Source organism: Leptidea sinapis, chromosome 18, assembly GCF_905404315.1.
Source record: "Leptidea sinapis chromosome 18, ilLepSina1.1, whole genome shotgun sequence".
In the NCBI taxonomy this organism is placed as follows: Eukaryota; Metazoa; Arthropoda; class Insecta; order Lepidoptera; family Pieridae; genus Leptidea; species Leptidea sinapis.
This window is the reverse complement of record NC_066282.1, coordinates 1545324-1573166: the sequence shown is the minus strand read 5'-3', so window position 1 is coordinate 1573166 and position 27843 is coordinate 1545324. Positions and strand designations below refer to the sequence as shown.

The following is a 27843-nucleotide window of genomic DNA, read 5'->3' as shown; positions in this document are numbered from 1 at the left end:
GCTTTCAAATTAAAATGCTAATATTTGTGCTTACTACTGCAATATTTTAGTACTTTTTAATTTTTATAGTTATATGTGTACTTTATTACCGTTGTGATACAACTAAGATTGCATACTCTGTTATCAGCCTAGGAAAATAAAAAGTGATTCACTCGATTGTATGAAACGTGCAGTCGTCGACAGATTGAGGGATAAAATATTGTAAAATAGTAGATAGCCGAAATTCAGTACGTTTTAAGCAACTGCTCGCTTTAAAACTAAGCCGGATTATACTTCGTCGCCAATCGCCATTCTGTAATTTTACTAGTACTACTATTTCAAACTTATGTCAAATCTCACTGCACGTTTCATACTAAACTAAATTTCAATTTTTACTTAGGCAGTCCCGCCTCTTTTTATATAGTACTTACATTCTCTTTGATACATACTATTAAAATGGGAAAAACATTGTATCGCCATCTGTTAGCGTGTTTTGATATCTTTTTAACGTTGTAGCTTCACATAGGTACCTACGGCTAATTCTATTATATATTATTTGGTAATAGACGAATTAGGAATTATTACTGAACAGTGTTTAAATTATCTTTGGTAATTACAAACACAAACGAAGATGAGTTATTATGAATTATGATAAATCCTAAGTTATAAGATTATCTAATCTTCTCTAAATATTCTTATTTTTTTTCATTTAGTAATCAAAGTATACATCACTACATAAATTACAAATGAACTGAACTATAGTATATATTAAACAATTGGTTTTTACAATTAAAGTGTAAAGTATAATATTAGAATACAATAATTGATTTTTATGAATGATAAAAAAACATTCTTGATTTATCTTAAGAATTTATTGAATAAAATCTATTTAAAAAAGCTAAGGAAGTAAGGAGTGAGTATTCAGTATTGTTTTACAAATTACACTATTTCATACCACGAAAGGGATTTTGAGATGGATTTGAAGCAACTATTTATTCTATGAGCCTTAATATTGCTTCAGCTAGTTCACTAAATATAATTATAGTAAAAATATTCCTTGCTATTGCTTGATAGCATCATACTTAAAATGTACATAAATCGGTTATTCACTTGATAATATTATATTACAGCTAAAATGGAAGATGACATAGAAAACATTGAGTTAAAACCATCAAGCATAAGACGAAATATAACAGTCAGAAATAATGTGGCTAGACAAGTTGCTGTAAATTTTATGCCCTCACTAGCAACCAGTAAGTTGAGTATATTTTAGATCAATCATATCTCAAAGCCACAAAGGGTTTCATTAAGTTTTCCATGAGTGTCTATATTAGGGCACCATTAAATAACTTAAGCATGATGCTCAATCAGTCCAGATAATAAGCATAGAGTTAAAAAATACACTGAAATTGTTTTTGTTTGTATAGATACAAGTAAGAACAAATAACATATTGTCATTTTGTTTTGTTGTTTTGTGTTAATCTCTCAACCGAATAGATATTTTTTATTGCACAATAAATAGGTATAGATATTAACTCTTAAATTTTAATCTGATATTTGTTCAGGAAATATACTTATTTTAATTGTTTTTCACTGTACATACTTATCATTATTAGTTATCACATTAGTATAATATAATAACAAATATTATTAAAATATAAGTAAAATAAAAATTTATTGTTATAGTTTATATCTCCCAGTAGATCTACAATAATTAAAATAGTCTACAGCTTATTATTATATTTATTCAATGTATACAACAGGTACATTACGCTTGCGTAGAATGAACAGTGAGCATGATATACTAATTGATACTACCTCTGATGATCCTGATTCTGCAGAGAAGCAAGCAGATATTATTGTGAGAGAGATTGAGCAACATCTACATCTCATGGAAGATAATCCTGTCTCTGAGGAGTTGAGAAGGTATTATACAGTATTAAAATATATTTTGTTTCTAAATCACTACATATTATAAAACAAAGTCCTCTCCCGCATCTGTCTGTGTGTGTTTCATGATAAACTCAAAAATGAATGCACCAATTTTCATGCTCTTTTCACCAATGGATAGTGTGGTGCTTGAGGAAGGGTCTATTATAATTTGTTAAGTTTTTGCATACATCTTAGTTTTTTTGTATACATTAACAATATTTGTTGGAGATGTCGGAAAAAATAAGCTGTTTGGGAGTTTTCAACATCTACAGCATCAAACTGTCATAAAATTACAATTTTGCTATTATAATATTGCTATTGAGAAGACTTGTAGGGCCAAAAGTTACAATGTTAAATTGCATACCTAATGCTAAACATATAAAGTAGTAACATTAAAATCAAACATATACTTGTGTATAATAAGTTCAAATATTTTTTATTCCCCATGAGTAACAAGATTACATAAGTTTGAGAATTATTATTTTTTAAATTATAAAGTAACCCAAAAAAACAACATCAGAAAAATCTTTATTTTTGAAATTAAGTGCTCATGGTATAAGTCTATTCAAAGTTTATTTTTTTGTATAGTGTGTAATAACAAAAATATTTAATTAAAGATAGGAGTGGATGGGAAGTTTTTGGCATGTGATGTAAATGATATTTTTGAAAGTAGAGACGGACAGTTAATCTTATTATTTAGTATTTTATTTATTGATGAATTAACAATGATGAACTAAGCTGAGAATATTGTATTTTTCAAGTGAGTGCATAAGAAAAAGTATTATTGGAGTGGTAGTTTAATATATTTATTATTTTCTTTTGCACTTTTTCTATTTGATTTACATGCAACTTATACTTAGGATTATAGTGTTATATAGTGTTTGAGGTTTTTTAAATGGTTTACTAATTCAGTTTGTAAAACCTAAGTTTCGGAAAGCTCTCTGCACATTTGTATCTATATGATAAAGTGAGTTAATAATCCATCAGTATGCCTAAATCTCTTACTGCATCCACCCGTCTTAAATTGTAATCATCTAACCTTTAGTTGAATGTAATTGTTTTTGTATTGTTGTAAGTTTATGAGATAACATAGCATTTATCTATATTGATAAATAGCTGGGTTTTTCCTATAATAATCTGAAAACGACTCGATATCCAACTGTATTTTTTACAGTCATTTATGGTTTCAATAATATGAAAAGGTTTTTTGTCATTGGCATATTGTCAAAACATTTAATTTTTGAGGAAGAATTTTTATTCTTTATCGTTAATATATAATGAGAACAATAAAGGTCCTAAGTGGGATCCTTGTGGGACTCCCGAGGGAATTACCAGGAATCCACAGCAACAACCTTTGACACAAACAGCTTGACTTGGACTACATTATTTCCAAATACTTACATAGTTTTTTTCTATTGACAGAACAGAGTCTGTCGGGTCAGCTAGTACAATACTAATAAGGTATCAAAGAGAACAAGCAGTTAGCAATAAATTGATGTCAAGAATCTCATTTCTTAATTGAAAAGAAAAGATTTACACTAATTCACATACTGTTTATCATGTTTTCCAGTAAAATGACTGACACTTGCTTGTAACATGGATCTTGGTATTGGTAAAGGGCTCCTGTTTCCGCAATTAGACCGCTTAATTGGGTCCATTTTGCGTGCAGTGTTGGCCAGTCATTCCAACCAGCCCAGCTCCTTCCAGAAGTTCAGAACACTCCTGGGGTGTTCGCAGACTTCCTGGAGCGACCTTGTATTTACTAAGTTTTGTGCCCGTTGGTTGGCCACCCCAGCACATTCCAGGATTACGTGAGTGACCGTTTCATCTTCGGTTAGACAGCCCCTGCACTTAGGACTGTCCGTAACGACGATTGTAAATAGGTGTTTGTTCAGTGATGTGTGACCCGATAGGGTGCCGACCATAATTCGGATGTCATGTCTGTTTAGGCTAATAAGTCGACGTGTCAGTTTGGGCTATGTCCTATGTCCAGAACCGCTATGTCCTTTGATCCATTGCAGAGTTACCCAGTTGTTAGAGGCAGCTCGTTCTAAGGATCGGTGACACTCGTATATCAGCGCTGAGTTATAGGTGTTGCTCCCCAGCGCAGTCAGTACTGCCATACTATCGGATAGAATACGGATATAATATCCGTGTATTTTCCTTCTTAGTATCGCGTCTGCAGCTTCCTTGATGGCTATGCATTCGCATTGGAATATGGAGCTGTGTATGCCTAAGGGTATAGAGGTGTGTATATTCAGTTCCTGTGAGAAGATGCCAGCTCCAGTTCCGGCTGCCATTTTGGAGCCGTCTGTGTAAATTCTGAGTTCATTTACACCTGACTGGTCTGCTCCCACTTCGAACAGTTGAATACGGTAATTCTTTTGAAAGATGTGTGTTTTGGGTATTCTATCACAGGGTGCCTCACAGAGTGGGAAATCCTTCCTTACTCTGTTCCAGAGGTTTCCTGTGAGGCAGTCGTCATTCTTGCATACACCCATCAGCTTCAGGCGGAGAACCGACATTGTCGCCTCATGTTGGATATGTATGTCAAGCGGTGTGAGCCCTAGAATGGTTTCTAGGGCAGATGTTGGCGTAGTGCGCATGCAACCAGTTATGGCTGTGCAGGCCAGCCGTTGGAATCGCTGCAGCTTGGTTTGTACTGTTGTTAGCTCTGTCCTGGGCCACCAAGCTATTGCTCCGTAGGTGATAATTGGTCTAATAACTGCTGTATATAGCCATTTACATATCTTTGGAGCAAGACCCCAGGTTCTCCCTACGAGTCTTCTACACTGCCAAAATATTATACATGCTTTTTCCAGCTTGTGGTCTATGTGTTTATTCCAAAGCAGCTTACTGTCCAGTATGACCCCCAGGTATTTAACTTCTTTAGTAAGGCTTATCTCGGTATTGAACAGCTTAGGTAATGTAAGATGCATGGATCTTATTAGAAGACTTTTATACTCATAATCAAAGATCTTCATCAAATCAAATTTAACTTGATAGGTAGGTAATAATTTCGTGATCATAAGAAAAACAAAATTCAATCAAAAATTCAATATTGTGGTTTGATAAATGGTTTTCCGATATCCGATAGTTTCGAAATTTATTTATTTATAGAACTATGTATTTTTGAATACCCAGAGTACTTAATACCTTAGTGTTATTCGTAATTCTTCACGCAGTTTTGCGTTATAGTGTTATCTATGAAAGTAATTAATTATTTTTAAGTAAAAATTGGTACTTACTCATGAAAATTATATTTTGTTACCACATCAAAATTTATTAATTAATATTCCTATTGAGATATATCGTTTGTGAACGGTGGTTCGGTGCAGCGTCGGAAATTATTATGTGGGGTGAATTTTTGTTAAAGTTTTTATAATAGAATTCGGTTGCAAATACATTACTAATAGCTTTAGCACTGAGCACTAGTTATATATATCGTTAAGTGGGTCGAGAGTAATAATCATCTTGATCGTGACACTCTTCAGAACAAAACACTAATATGTCATCAAGTGATACGATAAATTGAACATTAAATTTCAGCTTGAAGCTTCACTTGGTAATGTTTTACTCCCTTCCTCAGCCACATGAACTTGTACTGAACAAGGTTTGTCATTTTTATAATATATATAAATTCCTAAATTCTATCTCCTACACTGTTTCTTCTGCATATCAATGATTTGTTGGACACCTCCAACATACATGGTTAGGCAGACGACAGCACTAGTTTAGCCGTATATACGAGCCCTGAGGGTCTCTCTTGGACTTAAACCCCCTTAGTCAGATGATTTGATATATTTAGTAGTTTAAATAGACAGACGACTCACCTGGAAAGAAATATATATGGACCCAAAAAGCTCTGTGCTAACAACTAAGGAAGATATGCTAGCTAATTGACCGTGTAAGGCTAAACTTACTATGGAGAATTAACTGTTGTTGTACAAATGTATACTCAAACCCGTCTGGACTTACGGCTTGCAACTCTGGGGCACTGTAATTGCTGAAAATAGCCTCTAAAGACTATATATAGCCTATATTATATGCAATATATATTATTTTCAGGGAAGCTTTGCGTGACTTGCCACAAGGGTTGACAATAAAGAGGAACGTTCGTGCCAAACTTTCTGCATCTGTGAGTCTTCGTTCAAAGAGAAGGCCAATATCCATGTTCAAAAGTTTCAAGTACAGATTTAGTTACACTTGTAAAAGGGTCAGTAGTATATTTGTCATTTCTATTATTTTAGCAATTTAAGTGTAGCAGTTTTATTCGGTTTATTATTAAATAATTATCAGTCATTTTTTTTCCTATTCAACTTTAAGGGTTCGTATTGTTATTTGTATATTTGTAAATGTAAATTTTATTTTGTATGTCTACTACTACTTAGTAGTCTTAGCTTTGTTAGTACATATATATTTTAAAAGACGGCGCTTTATGAACTGATGTAACGTCGTTACGCGTTATGACGTTTACCAAGCGTTGTTGCATTGTTATTCTTACTGTCGCTCCCTAGGTTAAATAATTTTTTTTTTATTTTATACACTAGAGTCGTGAGCGACTACGCGACCTGATATTTTCGGTGGAGCTGTGGTACGAGGCGATCCGTCACATCGAGGGGCACTTGGGCTCCGCTGTAGGCTCCTACTTCCACCTGCTCCGCTGGCTGTTCTGCGTCAACCTGGTGTTGTCGGTCTTCGTGGTGGGGTTCGTGATGGTGCCGCAGATCGTGCACGACCAGGCCACCAATCACACGGCTAGCAAGAGCTTGTTGGACTTGGTGACTGGTACGGTGGGTTGTTTGTCAATTATTTATTATCACTATTCATTTAGGTCAAAGAAATTGCCCTATGAATGTCAAAAGTCACCTTTTAGCAAAGATGTGATGAAAGATTGTAATACCTCATGCTAAAATAGGAAAAATAAAGATATTTATTTGTTTTCATGTGTATCATCATCATATATTGCACAGATTGGTATTGAATTATATCGCTTGATAATATGACTTTAAAATTATGGTCATGTTATTGGGCATTAGATATAAAATATTATATTCAAATAATTACCAAAAGTCATGCCTCTGCTCACGAAATATCCGTAAACGCGATCACAGTGTCCATTAATTATTTACTTGTTTTCATTTTAAATTCTTCTATGTATGTGTGAGACTGTATAATAAACTTTGTAACATACCTGTGTTACTTCTATCAGACCCAGTGCCGGATTATCCACGGAGCGAGAGTAGCAATTGCTCCGGGCCCCGCCCCAAATGGGGCCCCGCAAATTTAAGCCCACTTATCATAAAAGCCTGAGCGTAATTTTTCGAATGAGTTGATTGATATTTGGTATTTTGAGTTTACTTGATGTTCCTACTAAGACATGGATTGTCTTAGACATTCGGTAAGGGACTTATTCCAATATGGATAGAGGGCTTCTTAAAAGGTTTTGCTACGGGCCCCGCGCTTGCTTAGTCAGGCATTGATCGCTTCACCTTCTATAGCCGTCGTTACCTTTATAATCGGGAGCCAGCCGAGTATGGTCGGTTCTAGCAGACTTTTGACTTTGTTATATTTCAGGGCGGGTTTGAAGAGTCCGTGCTGTTCTACGGTCACTACCATGACGGCGCCATCTCCGGTCCGACGCCACTCCACTACTACATGCCTTTCGCTTACTTCTTCACCTTCACCTGCCTATACGTAGCCGTATTTGCTGTGCTGTGCTACAGGTGATACATATATATTGGTCCACTTTTGCTAATCTAAGTAGGATAATAATAGCTTCATTTATTATTCCATATTAAGTAATAGGTAAAATTATTTAAACGCTCGTCAGACATTGTTAACTTATTTATTAATATGGCTTTACTCATGATTTATCAGACAAGGGTTGGTCTCTGCCCCCTACTTGGAAACCAGTGTTATTAAATGTATTTCGCAATAAGACCCTTAGTGCCGATGATCACGTAGTGGACATCGTCAGTACATTCTGTGTAGCCGTGGACACCAATAGTGACACAGTGTCAGTGATACCGTGCTCGTACCACCGGCGCGCCCCGCTCTGTCCGGCCGCGCACTCCGAGCTCAAGTCCGCAGTAAGAGGTGGGACGTTATCGCGAACCCACCACACTCACCCTGATGAAGGACCTCCGAATCGTTCGAAACTCAGTCGGTTCCCACCTCAATAAATTGTGAGTTAAGCCGTATTACTAAATAAGTAATAGGTTACTATCTGACTCAAGATTGGAAATATTTAAAGAAAGTAAGGGTAGTGTTGAAATTACTGATTTTCAGTCTCAACTCGAGTTCACATACAAAATCACCAATCATTTTTCTAATTTTTAGGCATACTTTTTTTCCCTTCCTTCAGTTTTACATAATAAATTAGGACTAAAACCTTTCAAATGAATCATTACGTTTATTAGTACATTAAGTATGAAATGCAAATAAAAAAGCCTAGGACTTTGTCCTAATAAAAGTTCGTACTTTGCGTTCCGTTCAAATTCTAAATCACTTTATTCTTGTAAGTCAAGGAAATGACACTTGTGATCTTATTGCTACTGTTTCCCTATTGTACCAGAACAGCTTACTCGTACCGGCGCACCTTCATCGAGACGAGTGGCGGGCTCTCCAACGTGTTCGCCAACAAGGTGTTCTGCGGCTGGGACTTCGGCATCGTGTCGGAGCGAGCGGCCCTCCTCAACGCCGCTAGTCTCTACAATGAATTCAAGGTACGCGCAGACATACATACATACTTGCACCCATTTATACGTAGGTCACACTAAAAGTTTTGCGTAACTTAAAAAAACAACATGTTATAAGCAAAATATTATGTTTATTGCTTTTCAAAATAATACATTTTACAGATTTTTTCATGTGATCGAACCATTTTTTAAAACTGGAGGACCACAGATCTGCAGGCATGTTTTCTACGTGCAGATTGAACGCTATCACTGCCTCTTCGGAACTGGTTAAAGTGGAACCTCTCATCAAATCTTTGATTTTTGGAAAAATACAGAAATCACAGGGTGCTAGGTCGGGGCTATGTGCAGGATGGGTGACGTGTTGTACTTTTTCGGAAGCTAAAAATGTCTTAGTTTTGTTGGCCGTGTGTGAAGAAGCGTTGTCATGATGTAGGAGAACGTGGCTTTTGGGTCTTCTTTCGCGAACTTCTTTTAACACCCAGTTTAAACAAATTGGAGAATAACTCGGCATTAACACTCTTTTGATCTTCATGTGGAATTGTGCAGATGGGACCCGTAGCTGAGCAATCATTTTTTTACCAACGTTTCTCGCCTGCCTAAGTTTTGTTGGCCTGTTCTCATTTACAAACAGTCATTCATAAAATTGCTGTTTTTTTTCGGGTTCAAAACGATAAATCCACGTTTCGTCTTCTGTGACAATGTCATAAAAGCATTAGAATGTCCGTGAAGTACGACTTCATTAGCATCTGTGAGCACCGATCCACGCGAGCCCGCTTCTGCTCCGCTGTCAGTTCATGAGGGACCCAACGACAACAAAGATTCCGAACTTTCAATACTTCGTGTAATTTTATTAAAATTAAATTTTCTGAATTTGGCTCATATCAATCCCCAATAGTCCACGAATTGTCTCAAAGGTAATCCACAGGTTTTCTTCAATTAGCCGCTTAACAGTAGCCACATTATTTTCGTTGATGGCAGGTGAAGGCCGCCCTTGACGAAATTCGTCATGTAAAGAAACCCGACCTCTCTCAAATTCAGCAAACCATCACCTCACGGTGCTCAAGCAAGGTGCTTCTCTCCCAAAAGCATTTTGAAGACGAGCGGCACAGTCTTGCGGAGAGAGAGAGCTTTTAAAATCATAAAAAATCATAGCTCTAAAATATTCTCGACTTAATTCCACTTTAGTTGCGTACGTTTCTACTTCTTTGATGTGTGATAAAAAATAATAATTGACAAATGATTTCCCGCCAATTGTTTTTTTTTATTACTAAGAAGGTTGTAATGTTTCAAAAAATATAACATTCGAAATTCAAATAGTTCCGATTAGCTAGAAGTGCAAAACTTTAAGTGTGCCCCATGAACACGCAGGCGCACGTACGCATTTATAATACTCGCACTTGTTGATTATAGTTAATTTCGGCCTTTGGAATACCTAAAAGTAAGCATAGCGCTTGCTCGTTTGTAGTCAAAAGTCAAAGTCAAAGTTTTTATTTGCATAAACATGTTAGATTGATGTTACATAAACATTATAAAGTTAATGTACTTCAACAGCTCAGAAAAGAAACTTTGTGATAATTATTTGACTCCATAACGTTATTTTCAGGAACTTCTGAGTGAACAGGACAAAACCAAGACAGAGATGTCACTATGTGTCCGATTCGGCCGTCGTCTTACGAATTTAGCCGTTACCGTTTTGGTATTAGGGTTTATAACCGCGCTGCAGTACGGGCTGTGGCTGCTTCTGGAGACAAACGTCAGTAGCCACTCCGAGATACTTCTTTCCTTGATAGTGACGGTCGTGTTGGCTGTTTGTCCGTTCATCTTCAATTTTATTGTAAGGTAAGAACTTTTCTTTTAAGATCTTAACCAAAGAGGATGTACTACGTAATAAGAGTCGGGACTATCAAAGTAAAAATTTAAATTTAGTTTAGTATGAAACATGCAGTGATTTGACATAAATTTGAAATAGTAGTAATTACAGTGTTGAGATTGACCACGAAGGCTAAGTTTGAAAGCGAACCGTTGTTTAAACGTAGTGGATTTCGGCTATCTCTATTCTATTCTATTCTTCCTACTGTGGCTTCTGTGGAAGACACACCACAGATTTGCCAGTATCAGTAGACTACCAAGCTATGAGTATGTGTCTCCAAGTTTAACGGTAATGATTGGTGTTAAGATTACATAAAGTTTTATTTTCTTATAATATCCGAAACAAATAATATACATGCTATTACACTATAAAGGACATACACAGATAGAATTACTTAAATTATTAATTAATATAAGTACTTAATGATATTTACAACTTAATCTTATTTTAATATGTTTACACAAAATATTTACAAAAGGAGTGTAAACTAGGGAGAGGAGACATTTAATGGAGGTTGGACGGTTCGGCTATCTCCTTTTTTATAATGTTATAGACGTCATCTGTCAATCTGTCAATGACTGTACGATTCATACAATCGAGTGAATCGCTTTTTTCATAGAGAGTTTCGCTATGCTGGTCTTAACGTTCAAAGAAAAGTCAAATAAACTTTATTCAATTAGGCTTAAACTGAACGCTTTGGAATCGTTATTAAAAACATTAAGGTAATTTGAACTACTGAATCTATAAATATTCGGAAAACGTAGAGCTCGTGAGAAGAACACACAAGAAACTAAACGGCCACACTTATAAATCATATAGACTATAGAGTGTGTATATATCAATGGCTGTAATATACATACATAACAAATTAGTCTGTAAGTATAATATATATTACAGAGATGCTATAGATATCTTCTGTGACAATATACCCAAAATAAAAAATAAATTAAGTACATAGATAAGTTAGCAAGTAAGTAATCTGTTAATCTTTTTTTTTATTCTTGTTATTGGCTGTTAGAATAAGTCCTGTTTTTATCAAGCTTGTTTGTTAAGCGTGTTTTGTAAATTTTAGTTGATAGAGATTTGGTCCACGATTATAGTGCTACTGATCTTATAACAATGCACAGTTTTCAAGAAAATAACGAAAAAAATTACAACCTCTAAACAGGTAAAACACAGAACATACATTTGAATAGGTATGATAATTTTTGTAACACATAAAAAAGGAATCATAAAATTAAAAAAAAAAACACTTTCCGACTGATTCACCTAGCATCCATGGTTATAAAATAAGTAATAAAAATTCACAGAAGGGAGATGTTGAAACAGTTTTAGCGGACGATGAATTTAATGTTATTCATCCGATAATCGAACGACTAATTGATTTTATTCGTAAGAAAAGCAGGTTAGTTCTTGTGTGAAATTTTAAACTTGAAATTTTATTCTAAACATCACTTAGTTTTGAAATTACTGCTGTAGTTATTGTTTCACTTAATGACGCATGCCACGTCCACATCCAGTAGACTCAATTGATAAATAGTATTTTTGTATATTTTACTACTTTGCAATCCATACAATTGTAGTCAGTTTTGTGGACTAAATAAAAAAAATATGAATCGGGTTGAGACTTAAAAGTTGTATGAATATGAAACTGGCATACAGATTATGTTGTACTTCATTGATGGGTACCAATGTATTGATGTGCCACACATAACAAATAACCACAGTCTATAAAAATCGGCTATGAAATAAATCGAATGTATAAAAGTCACGTAAATATGCAATAGGTGGCCGTTGACTCTCACCACGGAGACCCCGATACGATGCTCGCTTGCCACGTACGATTGTGATTTCGATTTTCGAACTCATATGCACGTAGAGTATGGGCCACGGTGATCACTTACCGTCAGTATGCAATGTGTGTACTTATGTATGCACGCAAGAAGTTATACTTCTTTGGTCTAACAAGGCAAAATTCATTAAAATTATTTATTCCTCGTGCTATTCTACGTTTGTAGAAAGAAAAATATTGTAAAAATCTTGCAACGATGGCTTTGACAATTAATTATTAAATAACGAATACGGCTGTACGGGCTTGAACCTTTGCCAATCCTAATAATGGACGAAGAAACCAAAAAACAAAAATAATGACGAATGTCCCAACCGTCAGAAAATTTTAGGAACCAACTTCAGCCTGTTACTTTTGTGTTACAGTGATGCGCGCGCATCTTAAAATTTCACTCTCATCATTTTTTCAAAACGCGCCTAAAGAAGTATAACATCAAAATACTTTCAATGTATAATATATTTACGGTACTGATTTTGTGTCAGTCGTATAAAGTCAACTGGATTCTGAGAAAATAATATGTAGATGTTCATCTCTCTCACATGCTGTGTTTGTCTATGCGCCGGTATATTGTTAGTCTATGGAGGAAATAAAATTAAATTTAGAGCACTGGATTGTTGATCCCACGTGAATTATTATAATCAGTTGCGTTTTTATAAAAAAAAGGCACAAAAAGGCATTTATTTTCTCAAAAATGATTCCTTTAGAATTCTTTCTGATGTAATTTCTTATAACTACTAGATACTACTACCGCTTCGAAAACAAATGGCGCTCTGAGAGAGAAGAAGCGGCGTAAGACACTCTCCCAGCATTCTTTTTTTGCGCTCTTTTCAATAAAAATATACAATGTTGTACAGTCATTTCTATCGCTATAAAATAATCACAATCTAGTCCCAGGCTGTCCGATCATTTATATATATTCAGCAGTGGAGTAATAGGATTTACGACAGAGCCATTTTTTTTATAAAACATTTAAATTTATTTATAGATAATGCCTGAACAGTGGCTGGGGCTTTATTATAGAAGTGTATACATTTACCCTTAAAGCTATTTTGTCTTAAATTTAGGTTCGAGTTCTACGCGCGCCGCACGTCGCTGTACGTGACGACCGCACGCACGTGGCTCTTGGACATGGCCACGCTCGCGGTCATCTTCGTGTACTGGGCGAGATCCGGCACTGCTGTGAGTATTATGTGTGTTTCATTAATTCAAATGTTAGCCAAATCACGCATACGCAAATATAGTCAGATCCCACACCGAACAACGACAAGATCTATTTTGCGGTGCGCTAACATAATATGATCCACTCATAACTACAGTTATAAACGTTTTGCGACATGGTAACAATGCTACCTATATCTCATAAAATTCTCACTTATTCTTCCTGACACGAATACACAAGAACTGCTGCAGCCGAGAAAAAGAGATGAATATGTCATGCGTATGATATTTACCTAGATGCAAGGCTATAACACTATTATGGATAGTTTAGGTACCTAAACTCAACTGCATCGGAATTGGATCGCTGATTAAAAGTTGATGGTAGGCCTTTATGTATCGGGACACGCTAATCCTGACGACCCTAGTAAGAAAATTGGGACAGATAATGTAAATTATAATCGGTCCTGTATGAAAAATTTAAAATTAATCCGAGTGGATTAAAGTCACGTTTATATTCCGTTATATATACATTTATAGATCTAGATAGAGTCTCTTGCTATTAGACAACCGATAAAAACAGTCCACGAATATTAGTGTAGTGTGCGTGACAAGCTACGTCTTACACTCGCGATTTGTATGACACTTTGTGTTAGTGTGTCTGTATTGCTCAAAATTGAGGTTAATTATAAACTCTTTATTTTCGACGTTTTCACAGCTGTCATAGTCTATCTAGACGTATAACGGCCGTTCCCAATATTCAGTCTCTGTCTTACTTGAGATAAAAATCGTAACTATGCTGACTTGTCTGTCCGAATAAACTTGTCAACGGTAACTTACCTTGTCCCGTACACGCTGTCTATCAATGGGATGACGTATAGCTTACCAGCCATAGAAATTTTTATGGAAATTGCAATTCACGCGTCCAAATATAAGGCGATAAGAATGAAGAACTTATCGGGTATATTGGGACAGTTTCAGATTATTGACAGCTAATTACTGACAGTAGAAGGTAGTAATTAATCTAATTAAGTATTAGTAATTTATCTGTTTCTGTAGGTAGTATATTGGGAACGGTCGTAAATGATTTAAGACACATACATAGTAAGCTAATGTATCACGTTAATATCTATGAACGTCTGCCCTATTTACGACATGTTGTGTAGGGTGTCTGCATTCTGAGACCTAAAATCGAATATATGCAGCAGGATCTAAGAATGAGCTTTGTTTGGTTCATTATTTATATTTTATGAGATAAATTTTACGACACCCAAGCGAATTTCGTTACATTTTCATTTTGAGACTATACAACCATGGCGGGAATATCTAAGAGAGGCCAAGAAGTTCCAGAATAAAAACATGAAATATTGCTGTTTTAATTCCTAAAATATCGTAAGATTTTATCAAATAATTTTATTCCAAAGGGGAAAAGGACCTTGATAATTTATAGGACCTATCTTATTAAAATACTAACTGGTGCCTTGTGCGTCACCTAAAATATTCGATAGTTCGACCTATGGTTGTAAAGATAAAAATCACTGCCACCTGCGCCACCTGTCTCGCACTACCGGAACTATATACGTCGGATTAGTCATGTCGCCCTTTATATGATTTCAAATTCTTTTTTATATTGGGTTAACGGTTCTCGAATTTTAGGTATATATTAAAGATTATTTGTTTTATACTAATTTATTTGTTTATGCGAATATCACTTACTAATTTCCCTACATATATAGAAGATACTTTCAACTGGGGGAGCCTGGAGGCTTCTTTGCACAGGATGCCGGCTAGATTATGGGTACCACAACGGCGCATATTTCTGCCGCGAAGCAGTAATGTGTAAGCATTACTGTGTTTCGGTCTGAAGGGCGCCGTAGCTAATGAAATTACTGGGCAAATGAGGCGTAACATCTTATTTCTCAAGGTGACGAGGGCAGTTGTAGTGCCGCTCAGAGTTGTTGGGTTTTTCAATAATCCTGAGCGGCACTGCATTGTAATGGGCAGGGCGTATCAATTACCATCATCGGAACGTCCTGCTCGTCTCGACCCTTATTTACATAAAAAAAACTAACCGCTCTCAGAGTACCGATTACCGCTTGCGCAAGATAGTAACGTGGTTGAGAACAAGAAGTAAGGTGTGTCCCGTGGTGTCGGCTGCTCCTCTCGGTCATTGGTAATGTTGTGTTGTAGTGTTGGGAGACGGCGGTAGGTCAGGAGGCGTATCGTCTGCTCCTGCTCGACTGTCTGGTCTCTCTGCTTCTCCTGCCCGCTGTTGAGTTTCTCAGAATTTTTATTTATAAGTGAGTTTTTGGTTTTTTTCCTTTTTTTATCTTTGTTACAATTTTTGTTTTAACTGAAATTCATTTTGCCGTTCTAAAGGATCAGACGCCATCTCGTCATTTGTCAGCGTGACAAGCTTTCGCTTTTTGCCCATGTGAAATAATTGATATTTGACTTTCACATTTTAAAATATTCTGAAGTCGATTTAATAAAGGTAAGCCCAATTGGGTTTCCAGACTTTCGAAAATAGAAAATCACAGGACAGATTACAATTTTGCTGTGCACTCAGTATTTTTTTTTAAACACAACGAAGTTTTTGATGTGCAGTTAAACTACCCTTAATAATTTTATATATACATAATATAAATTAAGTAATAGACAATTACATATTGTAATGAATTATCTTTTAATTTAATCTCTAAATCAATAGTCGAACCACAGTGGTTGGATTTGGGTTCCTAATTAAAACATAACAAATATTGTTTTGTATCTATAGATACTCAAACAGTGGAAAGAAATTGCCACAGATAGAGACTACTGGGTATCAAAGTAATTAACAAAAAATAAATATAATAATAATTATAAATTTAATTTAATACCTTTTTAAATGTATAATAATATAACGTATATAAAATAAAATTTAATTTTGTAATTATTAAAATGTATAATAATTAATAATATATAAATACATGATGTGTTTTGATTTACACATTTAAATTATAATATTTGTATACTTTAATATAACGTTATAAAACTGAATGATAATATGTAAAATGCATTAGTTTATTAGGTGTGACATAAAAGGCGTTTGTAGTTTTATTTTAACTATAGTATATATTTCCCTTGTGCATAGATGGAAGCCGGCGGGTGGTGGCCCCGAGTTCAACATCGCGTACAACTCCCTGACGCTGGTGTACAACCAGGCCGTGGTGTGGACAGGGCTGGCTCTGTGTCCTCCGCTGGTGGTGGCCCTGACCGCCAAGTGTCTGCTGCTGTTCTACGTGAAGCGGGAGTGCGCCCTGCGAGCCTGTCTGCCCGCCACCAAGGTACGGTACGGGACGACACACACACTACGAATGTGAACGAGTGCTACTTGTGGTGGCTGGATGCTCGTGTTCGAGAATTTAGCTTGGGCGAGGATCGAACCGGGAGCTCAGTGGTGAGAGACAATGTTTCAAACTGTTGCGCCATCAACGCCTGTTTTTATATTTTTGTAAATATCCCTTTAACTTCAAAATATACGAAATGTAATTGTTTTAAGAGATATGGAATAAATGGCTATATTATTTCTTTTCGATAACAATGTTAATATTATGCTAGCGTAAAATTTTTGTAAGTTCTTTATTCTTAACTTACTTGTGCAACTTGTGTAATTGTTGATTTAAAAGAGTGGCATGATTTCTTTATCACTTCTTCTTTTTAAAGCTCAACCTTTTCCGAAGTGGCGGTAAATGGCAAAATGTTTAAATTATTTTAGTATTCAGAAATGTTAATTATCATTATTTTAAATTTAATTTGGGATCATTTTTAAAATCCAAGATGGCCACCGCGCAAGTAAAGCACGGGATAATTATGTATGTTTGTTCAGGTGTGGCGCGCGGCTCAGACTCAGAGCGTACTGTACATGTTGGTGACGCTGTCTCTGTTCACCATCAGCTTCGGTCTGGGGGTGCTGTTACTGGGGTGAGTCATGTTAGACCGCACACTCGCACTGTAAGGGCTGCTCCACATACAACGAATATGCCGGAAAAAAGACAGAATATAGCGAAAGAATAAGTGTGGTGCGACGAATGAAAGAGAGAGAAGAAGAGTCATTAAGATTGTTGTTTGATAGTACAAAAAGTTTTTTTTTTTAAATGAATAGTTCTTGAATTGAAGTTAATTTCTGCAGTTTTCCTTTAATGAACTTGAGTTCTATGTAGCAAAGTGTACCACAAAAATGTTGCGTATTTTCGTTATAAATTTTGTCTGTGTTTAATAACTATTTATTTATTTAATTTATATAAAAGTAGTAAAATCTGATTCATACATATACAGTAACCTTTTATACCATTATACATACTGTAATTTTTTCATATTATCGTAGAGATCAACACAATCCGTAAATGGTGGTATTATCCCCTGACCAATTACACCAAAAATTCACTTATCAATCGTGGTTTTGTGGCCGATAATTCAAAAATGCATACTAAAAATACAAAGGAGGCCATTAATTGGATCAAAATTAAATAATAATAATAATAATAAAGCCTTTTTATTTCCTTAACTAACATAATAATATGAATAATAAGAAATGTGTATATACATTTAAATATTTTTTTCATAGTTAAGGCCCCTAGCGGGTATAGGCCTCCTAAGAATTTCCAGGTTGTTCTTGACTTTGCTTTCTGAGTCCAGTTTTCTCCAGCAATTTTTTGATCTTATCAATCCATCGTTCCTTAGGGCGTTCTCTGGCTCTCTTGCCTCATGGTCCAGACTAATTGGTGACCAGGTTTGATCAAAATTAAATACACCTTTCAAATTATGTATATAAACTTAAAGAAAATATATTTTATAACTGTGAAATAACGTTCGTAAAATTGCGTAAATCAGGGAAGTCAGCAAAATTTCATACACCGTGTCTTAACTACAAGCGGTGGTCTGTGACTTTACCTGTGTAGATTCTAACGTTTAGTTCATTTAACTTTTGTATTGAGAGAGTTTTTGTTACGATGTTTCATCTTAAAGTGTTATAATGGTCCTATTTCTATTCTTGTTAAGGCTGTACCTAAGGAACTCTGATAATCCTAAAGTGTGAAGAAACATCAAATTCTTACAATAAACATTTATAATTAAAGTGCCTGAGGGTGTTCGCTTTATTCCCAGTCCGTGGTGTCATTAAGAAAATCGTTTATGCTATAATAACCGCTCCCACACAAACGTTTTTTAACAATTCTTTTAAATTTCATAACACATTTGTTTGGTACATTTTCTGGGATCATATTGTAGCAGCATATACATCGCCCAACAAAAGACTTACTAAGTCGACCCAACCGAGTAGTAGGCATAACAAGTTTATGTTTGTTCCTCGTGTTAACATTTTGAATGTCACAGTTTCTAGAAAATTCCTCAATGTGCTTATGAACATACAGAACATTATCAAAAATGTATTGAGAAGCAACAGTTAAAATGTTTATTTCTTTAATTTTTTCTCTTAATGATTCTTTAGGACCTAGGTTATAAATCGCGCGAAAAGCCCTTTTCTGCAGCACAAAGATGGTATTAATATAGGACATAATACTATGAAAATAACTAAAGTATACTAATCTCGCCGTATCTATGTCAGTTAACCATCTAATTTTCTTAACCGAATATGCTGCATAACTAAGCCTATTCGTCAATCCTTGAATATGTGGGCCCCATTACAATTTGGAATCAAGAGTAATGCCAAGAAATACAGCAGATTCCACTGGTTTTACCACCTCTCTATTTAATAAAATATTCGCATCTACATTTTTGACATTTGGCGCGGTAAATTTTAATTATATATACATCAATTGAGAAGCTTATATATGATGATTAAATTTGAATTTCTAGACACAATTAAGTAGGAATATTTAGACTCACTTTTCTAGAGGGCTGACTCTTTGCAACCTAATGTCCAAATGGTAAAAATATTGGAACCAACAAGCTTTCGACTCTGCTACCAACTGGATGCAATCCACAAAGAGAGAGAGAGATCAGCTCTCTCGCTAAATTTGTTAAGATTGTACCTGCGCGCCTTATTTTCTACATTGTTGTTTCCAGTTCGTATACCAATTTTTATTTTATTAATTATAATTCATTAATTAATAATAATACCAATTTAAGTTCATACTCTGTCCTATCGAATCTTAATGACTCTTATAATTATATCATCGAACAGAGCGAGATATGACGTTTTTGTACAAATTCTTAACAGTTTTATAGACTCTCCATTTTTGTTATATTTACTTAAGATATCCTTAGGCCTAGTCTAGTGCCAAACTAGAAATAAGTCATTGTTTTATGCTCAACCAACAAGTACTAAATATGATATGTTCATAATACTTTTATATATCGGGCTTGTAATAAGTATAATATAAAATTTAATAATATTGATTTACATACTTGTTCCATCAAACAGTTTAAGAATGATATTAGATAATACTTACATAAATAATTTCATTTAAGTTAGCAATAATCCGTTTGATTTTTTTTCTCCTAAAGTTTTGTACGTTTTTTATTTTGTTTATTCTCTAACTGCTTTTTTGACTGCTAACATGATATGTATATTAGTGGAATCTTTAATAGTGTGTGTACAATTTTATATGTATTTTTGTAAATGTTTTAAATACTGCATGCTTCCCAAATATAAATAAATAAAAAATAAAATATCTTCTTGTTTATTTAATATATTATGTGTGTCAACTCCAGGTCTCCATCGCAGCAGTGCGGCCCGTTCCGTCAGTACTCGTACGTGATATCTGTGGTCAGTGAGGGAGTGCTGCGCCTCTCTCATCACCACACCGTCAGCAGAGTCATCACCTTCATCACCCGCCCCGGCTTCATTGGCTTCTTTTTCGTGGCGTTGTGGTAAGTTAATAAATAATAAAATAATACTTTTACACATGTTGTTTCCGTGCCGACTCAACAACCAGTTTTGACCATCGAGTCATTAAAGTATAAGGCAAAACTGTTCATTAAACTAACTTCTTGTAAGTTGAATGGATCACAACCCGGTAATCCACTCCCATGCGGTTTGAAATGTATGCCCTTAAGTGAAAGTAGTTTTTTTTAATAAGGAGAGAAAGTAGCGAGACGAGCAATATACTCATTCATATGGTGGTAAGAGATACGCCCTGCTCATTACATTGTAGTGCCTTAGGATTGTTGATTGAACTCAAAATTCTGAACGGCATCGTTATTGCGCTTGTCACATGGATGTTATTATGTATTTGATATAAGATGTTACTTGTCATTAGTTCAGTCATTTCACTAGCTGCTGCACCCTGCAAAAAGAAACCGAGCAGTAATGTGCAAATTGATTTACGACAGAAAATGGCGCCGCTGTGGTGCAGAAACCTCTCACTGGTAACTGCTTATTATAAATAAAACAATTAAAATCAATGTAATTGTAATTGTGTTTCTTGACATTCGATTTTCTGTAAAAGTTAAATTTTTATTATTACTTTTACCAAGACCATTCCAACGTTTCAAGACCTTTCCGGTCTGGAAAGGTCTTTCCTTTCCTTTCCTTTTCCGGAGGGAATGCAAAAAAATGTGTTCTATTTAAATGTGTAACACACGCGTTAATCAAAGAAAATGCTATGGTTATTATAAATTAGACGGTTACACCTAAGTTTTACTTATTTGTTAAAGTTTTAATATAATTAAATGATGTGTTTCAGTGTGTGCGTGTACTGGGCCCGCGCCACGTCGCAGGCTCAACGCTCCAGTGTGGCTCTGTTGCGGGAGATGATCGTGTTACAGGCCAAGGACAAGGACTTCCTGTTGGCTGCCATCGCCAACGTGTCGCAAGGAGGTCAATACCTACATTGTGTTATATCCGTTTTGTAAACAGGCGTCACCTGTAACCTTTTCATTAATAATTTAATAAGCACTAAAATGTATAAAAATAATTACGTATTTTTATACAATCTTATGAATTATCTAATTCTAGTTACGATTATTGTTATTTTTGGAATCGGTGTCCTTCCTCCGCAACCCGCTCTCGCCTCTCGCCTCCTCACAACTCGAGCGCATCTCATCTATAACTATGTATGTAGTTACAAACCTATCTTGGATGACACTGACTCCAAAAATTACACCCTTACTGTAAGTCGTTAAGGAGTCCCATTGGTCATCATATTCGACTACGACAATTACTTGACGATAACTATGATATGATAAATGACAAATATCCAGATACCATAAAAAATATTCGACCGTGTATCGTTAATTTGCTCCTAAGAATTGAAGAGTTCCGTTACTTTGTCATGGATTCCGTAATCAGAACCTTTGAAATATATCCTTTCAAATTAAAAAAGAATCATCGAAATAGGTTGGAAATATTGCGTTATTCGTAAATTTATCACACACTTTGCTATACGTATGTATAGCAAATTTAACACTTTTATGGTTTTCTCATGGATGCCATTGTCAGATCTGGAACATATTACAATGAGACCACACGGGAAGCACCAGCTTTCAAATATAAAAAGAATTATCAAAATCCAAACCCAGTCGAAAGTTTTGAGGTAACAAACATAAAAAAATAATACCGACGAATTGAGAACCTCCCCCTTTTTAACCGACTTCAAAGAGGCGAGAGCGGGTCGCAGCGGTAGGACACCGATTCCAAAAATAACAATAATCGTAACTAGAATTAGATTAATTAGTTTGTATAAAAATACGCAATTATTTTTATACTTTTTAGTGCATATAATATCTATTGTTTTGGAGTAGTGTTTTTTAAGTCGGTTGTTTTTTTGTTAAATTTTTTTTTGAAGTAAGAGAGAGAAAACGACGGCAACAAGCTGTAGTATATCTAGTATCTATATAGTTAATCCACTTTATACGCATCCACAATATACCATACGTCCTATTCTGCATGATGAAAAAATATCGGTTTAAAGTAAGATCTGTGCTGGTGGTGTCAGTATTCCGCTATCATACCAACACACTTTTCTCATGCGAGCCATGTTTGTGGTGTCCTAAAGTGCGTCTGCAGTGGGTGTCAACGACGCGACGGCAATTTAACGCAGCTATCCTTAGCAGTTGCTGTTATAGAATGACTGGTTTACATTGTTCCAGTCCAGTAATCCAGTAACGCTGGACTGGACTGGACCGGGCTGGAAGGATCGTCTACATGATTCCACTGTCGCTAAATATCGCTGGATTTAAAAAACACGAGTTTACTGTACAAATTGTTCTGTTAGCGCTGGAATGGCACTGGATTGGCCGTCTACATGATTCCAGTAGCGCTTGAATGGGCGTGCTGGATTCAAAAGTTGACCGCCAATCCAGTTTCTGCACTGGATTGCTCACTGAATTCAGTGCATTCCAGTGCCGGTTTCCACTATCTCAGTAGTAATCCAGCGCTGGACTGGATTAATATAATGTAAACCGTGCAGAACTGTATCTTTTTTTCGTTTGTTATCATCAGAACAACGATCCGAAACATACGTTCTGTAAAAACGACCAAAAACAACTACTTGATTAGACTAGCTAATTGCTACGTGTACTTCGTATCTGTGAAGCCGACTACGGCTTAAATTTGCTGTTGTCCTTCTAGTATCTTCTCTCCTTTTTACCTAAGGTCCCTTACGGCCTCATTTGAGAGGAACAAAATTGTTCTTATTATCTGTAAAAAAAATTGTTAGTATTTTTGTATTTAGTATAATTAAGTACACGTTCCAAAATAAAAACACACGAAAAGAAAAAATCGTTCACTAGACCTGGTTTCTGAGGTATAAACTTTCCTTCATTCTTTTGAGTGGGACAGCATCGTCCATGGTTAAGTTACTAGACTTAAAGCGATACCTCTTAAAGGGCTTCATTATTTTTTGGTTTTAAATTTATTTTCCATAGTTCCACCTAAAAAAATTACTCTGTATAAACCACTCCACTAATAGTCCAACTTAAAATAATCATTATCAACATTTATGTACTAAACAGAATGGCTGTATAGTCCAAAAGCGGAGGAAAACTTGGAGAGTCACACGTGGAAGTATCTTCAAGAGGTCCGCAAGCCGTCCAACGCCGGCTTCCAACTGGACGCGTCCCGCCACAGCCGCAGCTACCGCGAGCGGCCGCCGTCCTCGGCCCACGACGGCGACACGGACAGCTCCTTCAGCTGGCAGGGCTCCGGCAACCAGCTGCACGACCGCGCCGAGGGCAGGAACATGATTTGATGTTACGATATGTTTATTGTGATGTTGACAACAACATTTACAATACATACTTTAAATATTTAAAGTAAAGCATGCATTTATTCATGACATCACAAAACATTATAATCACGGATCAACTCGACAACAAACGGCACAAAGTGAAAGATTTAATACGGAGATTGTAGATCTCTGTAACTTAGCAGGAAATGCAGTTGCCTAACCATGAGAAGGATGGAGAAGAAAGGTTATTTAAATGATTCTTATTTCAATTCCAAAAGTGCTGAGTGGGTATCCTTTTCATGACATCCTATTTTTAATTTGTTAATTTTACTATCTATAATATACAAATTGGAAAAATACTATGTATAATATAATATAATATATAAGTAATATACAAAAATGTATAATTTACATAGTAAAATTCTTCTCTTCTCTCTTCTCCATCCTTCTCATGTTCACGCAACTGCATTTCCTGCTACATTACAGAGACTAATCTCAGTAATAAATCTTTTACTTTGTGCCGTTTGGTGTCGAGTTGATCCGTGGAGCACAGGGGCATGGAAGATTGTACTATAGCTACTGGAGAACGAAGTGTTTACAACTATTATGGTTTATATATGGTTCGTAATTAAGCCTAGCTGTTCAAGAGAGAAATTCTGGCAATGATCCTTTTACACTTCATTTTAGTACATGTCATTATTATATTACGTATTGTTTACTTGTGATTCTTGGACATATAGCTTTATCAAATCGATTTGAACGATTCGTGCCCCGCATCCGATGTTGTCTTCTGAATTAATAAAATGGATGATCTTCTGAATTATTAATTTTTTCATTCCCATTAAATTTTAATCCGACTTGCAAGGACCAATCGAATTTTTCATGTTTTTTTGTAATAAGTTAGATTTGGTTTGCATGCCATAAAAGAGAGAGAGGTGAGTTATGCTTATCACGAAGTGGATCTTGCATGCCGGATGGATTAGTTTATATTTGCTGCTAGAATTACAGTAGAATCCGTTAACAATGGCATAAAAGTGTCATGAATGTCATACTGAACAAAATGGCAGATTCTTTACTCCTTACGAATTCTTTTAGAATAAAATCTAGATTAATTATTCCGCATCATGCAATTGGGGAAGAGTAGGTGAGACCCAGCATCCAGCATGAAAGTGGTAGGAATCTAGTAAAACACCAATGTAAGACACTAGAACAACACATAGTACTAAAAAATGTCATGAACCGATATTGTCATTAAAAGTAAAAAAGCAAGTTCTGAGTCAACTACGACCAAATGTTTTTGGCCATGTTTGTGAACCCGGGACACGGCTTATAATTAATATATATATCATATAATGTGCGTATAATATTTTGTAACGAAGTACTTGTATTGTGTATATATGAAAGTTTGTGATAATGTAATGATGGTGCCAAATGATATATCTATATAGTTTTAATTTTAGTTCAACTAAGGATATACAATATACACAAATTATATGTTTTAGAATTGTAACTAGAAGTATTATTAGCTGTAGAAACTACAATCGTCAAATTATAGAGACTGGAGAGATAGTTTGTGTCTAAACCCCGCGCGTTGGAACGTGACGTCAGCAGGCTGTCGTCAATTTGTATACATTACTTTTGATTGGTGATTTTCGAGATGTCTACCTGAACTAAATGACCTGTGAAATTTTTGTCACGCGGGTATTTTTTAACTGTGTAAGCGTCTCAATTATAGAAAACTTTGGAACGTATGTTGTTAACTTTCATTAGCCCAGTACCTAATTCTGTTGTCAATATACGATAAATGTAATGTCCGAAGTTTTCCCGAACGGTAACCATAGCAATGTGTGTGCATTATAGAACTTATTTTGTATGTAATGTGTGCATTCGGAAACCCGAATATGTTTTTGATAATCGATTTCAGATATATTATCTAATGGATTTGAATTTGTATTGTTTAAACCAAAAAACCTTTTTTGTAAAAAAAATAAGGGGTTCTCAGACGGAACTCCCTGAGGAGTGCCGGCTGAAGTGAATACTTGAACATTAACGTTGTGCATTTTTGAAAATTTTTGGAAAGGTTAGGGAATAATTTCGCATGAATTGCTTTATTTATCAGTATAAAAGTAGTGGCTAAACTAGAATGTATGTGGTTCAATACAATATTACAGATTATATTACATAAAAATATAATCTAACACTTCGGAACTATTAAATACAGATTTCGATACTCTCAAATTTATAGCCTGACGGCGGTCGCTCCATTCTCAATCCGTGGTATAATTAAGAAAGTCGTTGTACTTACTATAATAACCTTTACCACAGTCAAAGAGCAGACAGAGGCAACAGTTAAAATTATTATTTCTTAAATGTTTTCTCTTAATGGTTCTTTAGGACCTAACTATTCAATAGCGCGAATAGCCCTCTTCTGCAGCACAATGATGGTATTAATATCGGCAGCATTGCCCCGTAGCAATATACAATAGGACATAATACTATGAAAATAACTAAAGTAAACTATTATATTTGCGCCGTATCTATGTCGTCATAAAGTGGACTAGATCATACTGAACTGACGCCGCCCGGATTTATGTCACAACAGTATTTTATGTAGTACATACCTAGGTAGGTATATATATTATTATGTCTTCTTTGTCTATTTTATTTAAGTTATAATCTATAAATAAAAAAAATGCATTTATATGTTTATTACCAATATTTTATTTTGTACAAACGGCTCTGTAATGGGTCTGAATATTGGAATGACATTCAATTAAAAATATAATAATGGAACGAAATGTTATAAATTTATTTTTTACCCAATTAATTATTATGTTCTTAAATTAAATATCGGTGATTAAATAAATAAATAATACACCAGCACTGGTGAGACACTAACGATACTCTTGAGGAAACCGTGCCAATAAATATTAAGAAGCCGGGACCATGGACCTGTTGGCGCTTGCGGTTAAATAACGAAAGCGACACACGCAGTACGGTGATGCATCTATACTTTATTTATTTTCAGGGTTATTTTTTCAAAAATGAAATATTAATGTACATAATTTTAGTACATAATTGGAATCCAGTGCCGACTACTCTCCTTAAGTATCGTTAGTGTCGTGACTACACTATGGAAAATGTTTGATTAATGTTTCGTAGTACGCCACGTAAGAAGTATCGACATACATCAGTTAACACATATTTCTGCAATTCAAGTTGATGTGAACTATGTCGGTACTTCCTGTCCAGGTTTTCCTATAATTATAAATAATAATGTATAAAATAATAGCGGCTTTGGCTAGAAGTGAATTAAATAAGATTTATAAACATTGCTTACAGGACAATAATATTTTGTACAATAATTTTTATTAAATTTGTAATAATATTTAGAGTTGTTTTATTTTTTCTTAATTTGTATTCTGTAATTATAAGGATGGCCTCTACTTCATTCATCGAGAATTGTTACAAAATATTTTTTGCGACTGGTACTGGCCTTACGCTTGAGAACAGCTATACCCGCTTTGTGCTTGACTACAGCTATGTCATTTGGGTTTGCCGTAAGGGTGTTAGCCAATTATATGCTATTGGCGGCTACAACCTAGTTACTAGACTAGTTTTTTGTGCATTTCAAGAAGAAGCACTCCTGTGATGAGTCCGTTTATTTGATTGCGTTAGTGCATATGGAGTTATGTTTGAGTTTATATTGTGAGCACTTTAGCATTGCATTGCTGAGAAAACCAAGAAGCAAAATGAGCTGGAAAGAACGGGTGTTATCTAGGGCGTGGCAATCCAATAACAGGCTCGCTACATACTCTTATACTTTCTTTTCCATAGCTTAATTTCGCCGTAGTTCGCTAAATGTGGACTCGGCCTTAGATAAGTAGGATCCAACATAGACATATCTATGTATTAATGTAGATATATATATTATACTCACTCGATCTTGGACACAAACTGTGTAAACAGTTTTACAGGACTTTGTATTAGTTTAAGAAGAAACTGTTTATAATAAAAAAATAATCGACATGACAACCCGGTAATGCGTGACCAATTTTGATTTGATCCAATTTGTGCGTTTGCCTGTGGTTTAATAATCAAAATACTACATATACTATAAACTATGTCTATGCCTATTTGTCGAGCCTACCGCTATTTTGTCGGTTTTTTGAGGGCGAGTTAGAG

The 27843-nt window shown here is 35.3% G+C and overlaps 1 protein-coding gene across 4 annotated transcripts; it reads left to right on the top strand.

Annotated features, from left to right (window-relative positions):
• Positions 1 to 584: 584 nt before the first annotated feature.
• LOC126969624 (transmembrane channel-like protein 5) lies at positions 585 to 27048 on the top strand. Of its 4 annotated transcripts, XM_050815172.1 has the most exons (15): positions 585 to 892; positions 1110 to 1232; positions 1743 to 1905; positions 5980 to 6127; positions 6462 to 6704; positions 7489 to 7637; positions 8489 to 8639; positions 10216 to 10451; positions 13396 to 13510; positions 15677 to 15786; positions 16620 to 16812; positions 17355 to 17449; positions 20201 to 20359; positions 21175 to 21308; positions 23444 to 27048. In XM_050815172.1, exons 2-15 carry the CDS (start codon positions 1115 to 1117, stop codon positions 23677 to 23679), a joined length of 2250 nt encoding a protein of 749 aa, XP_050671129.1. In that variant the 5' UTR covers positions 585 to 892; positions 1110 to 1114; the 3' UTR covers positions 23680 to 27048. The 4 variants fall into 4 exon arrangements, 3 of the variants coding, with proteins under 3 accessions (XP_050671129.1, XP_050671131.1, XP_050671130.1); XR_007730429.1 differs by lacking the exons at positions 15677 to 15786; positions 23444 to 27048 and having other exon boundaries at positions 586 to 892; XM_050815173.1 differs by lacking the exons at positions 585 to 892; positions 1110 to 1232; positions 1743 to 1905; positions 5980 to 6127 and having other exon boundaries at positions 6562 to 6699.
• Positions 27049 to 27843: the final 795 nt, after the last annotated feature.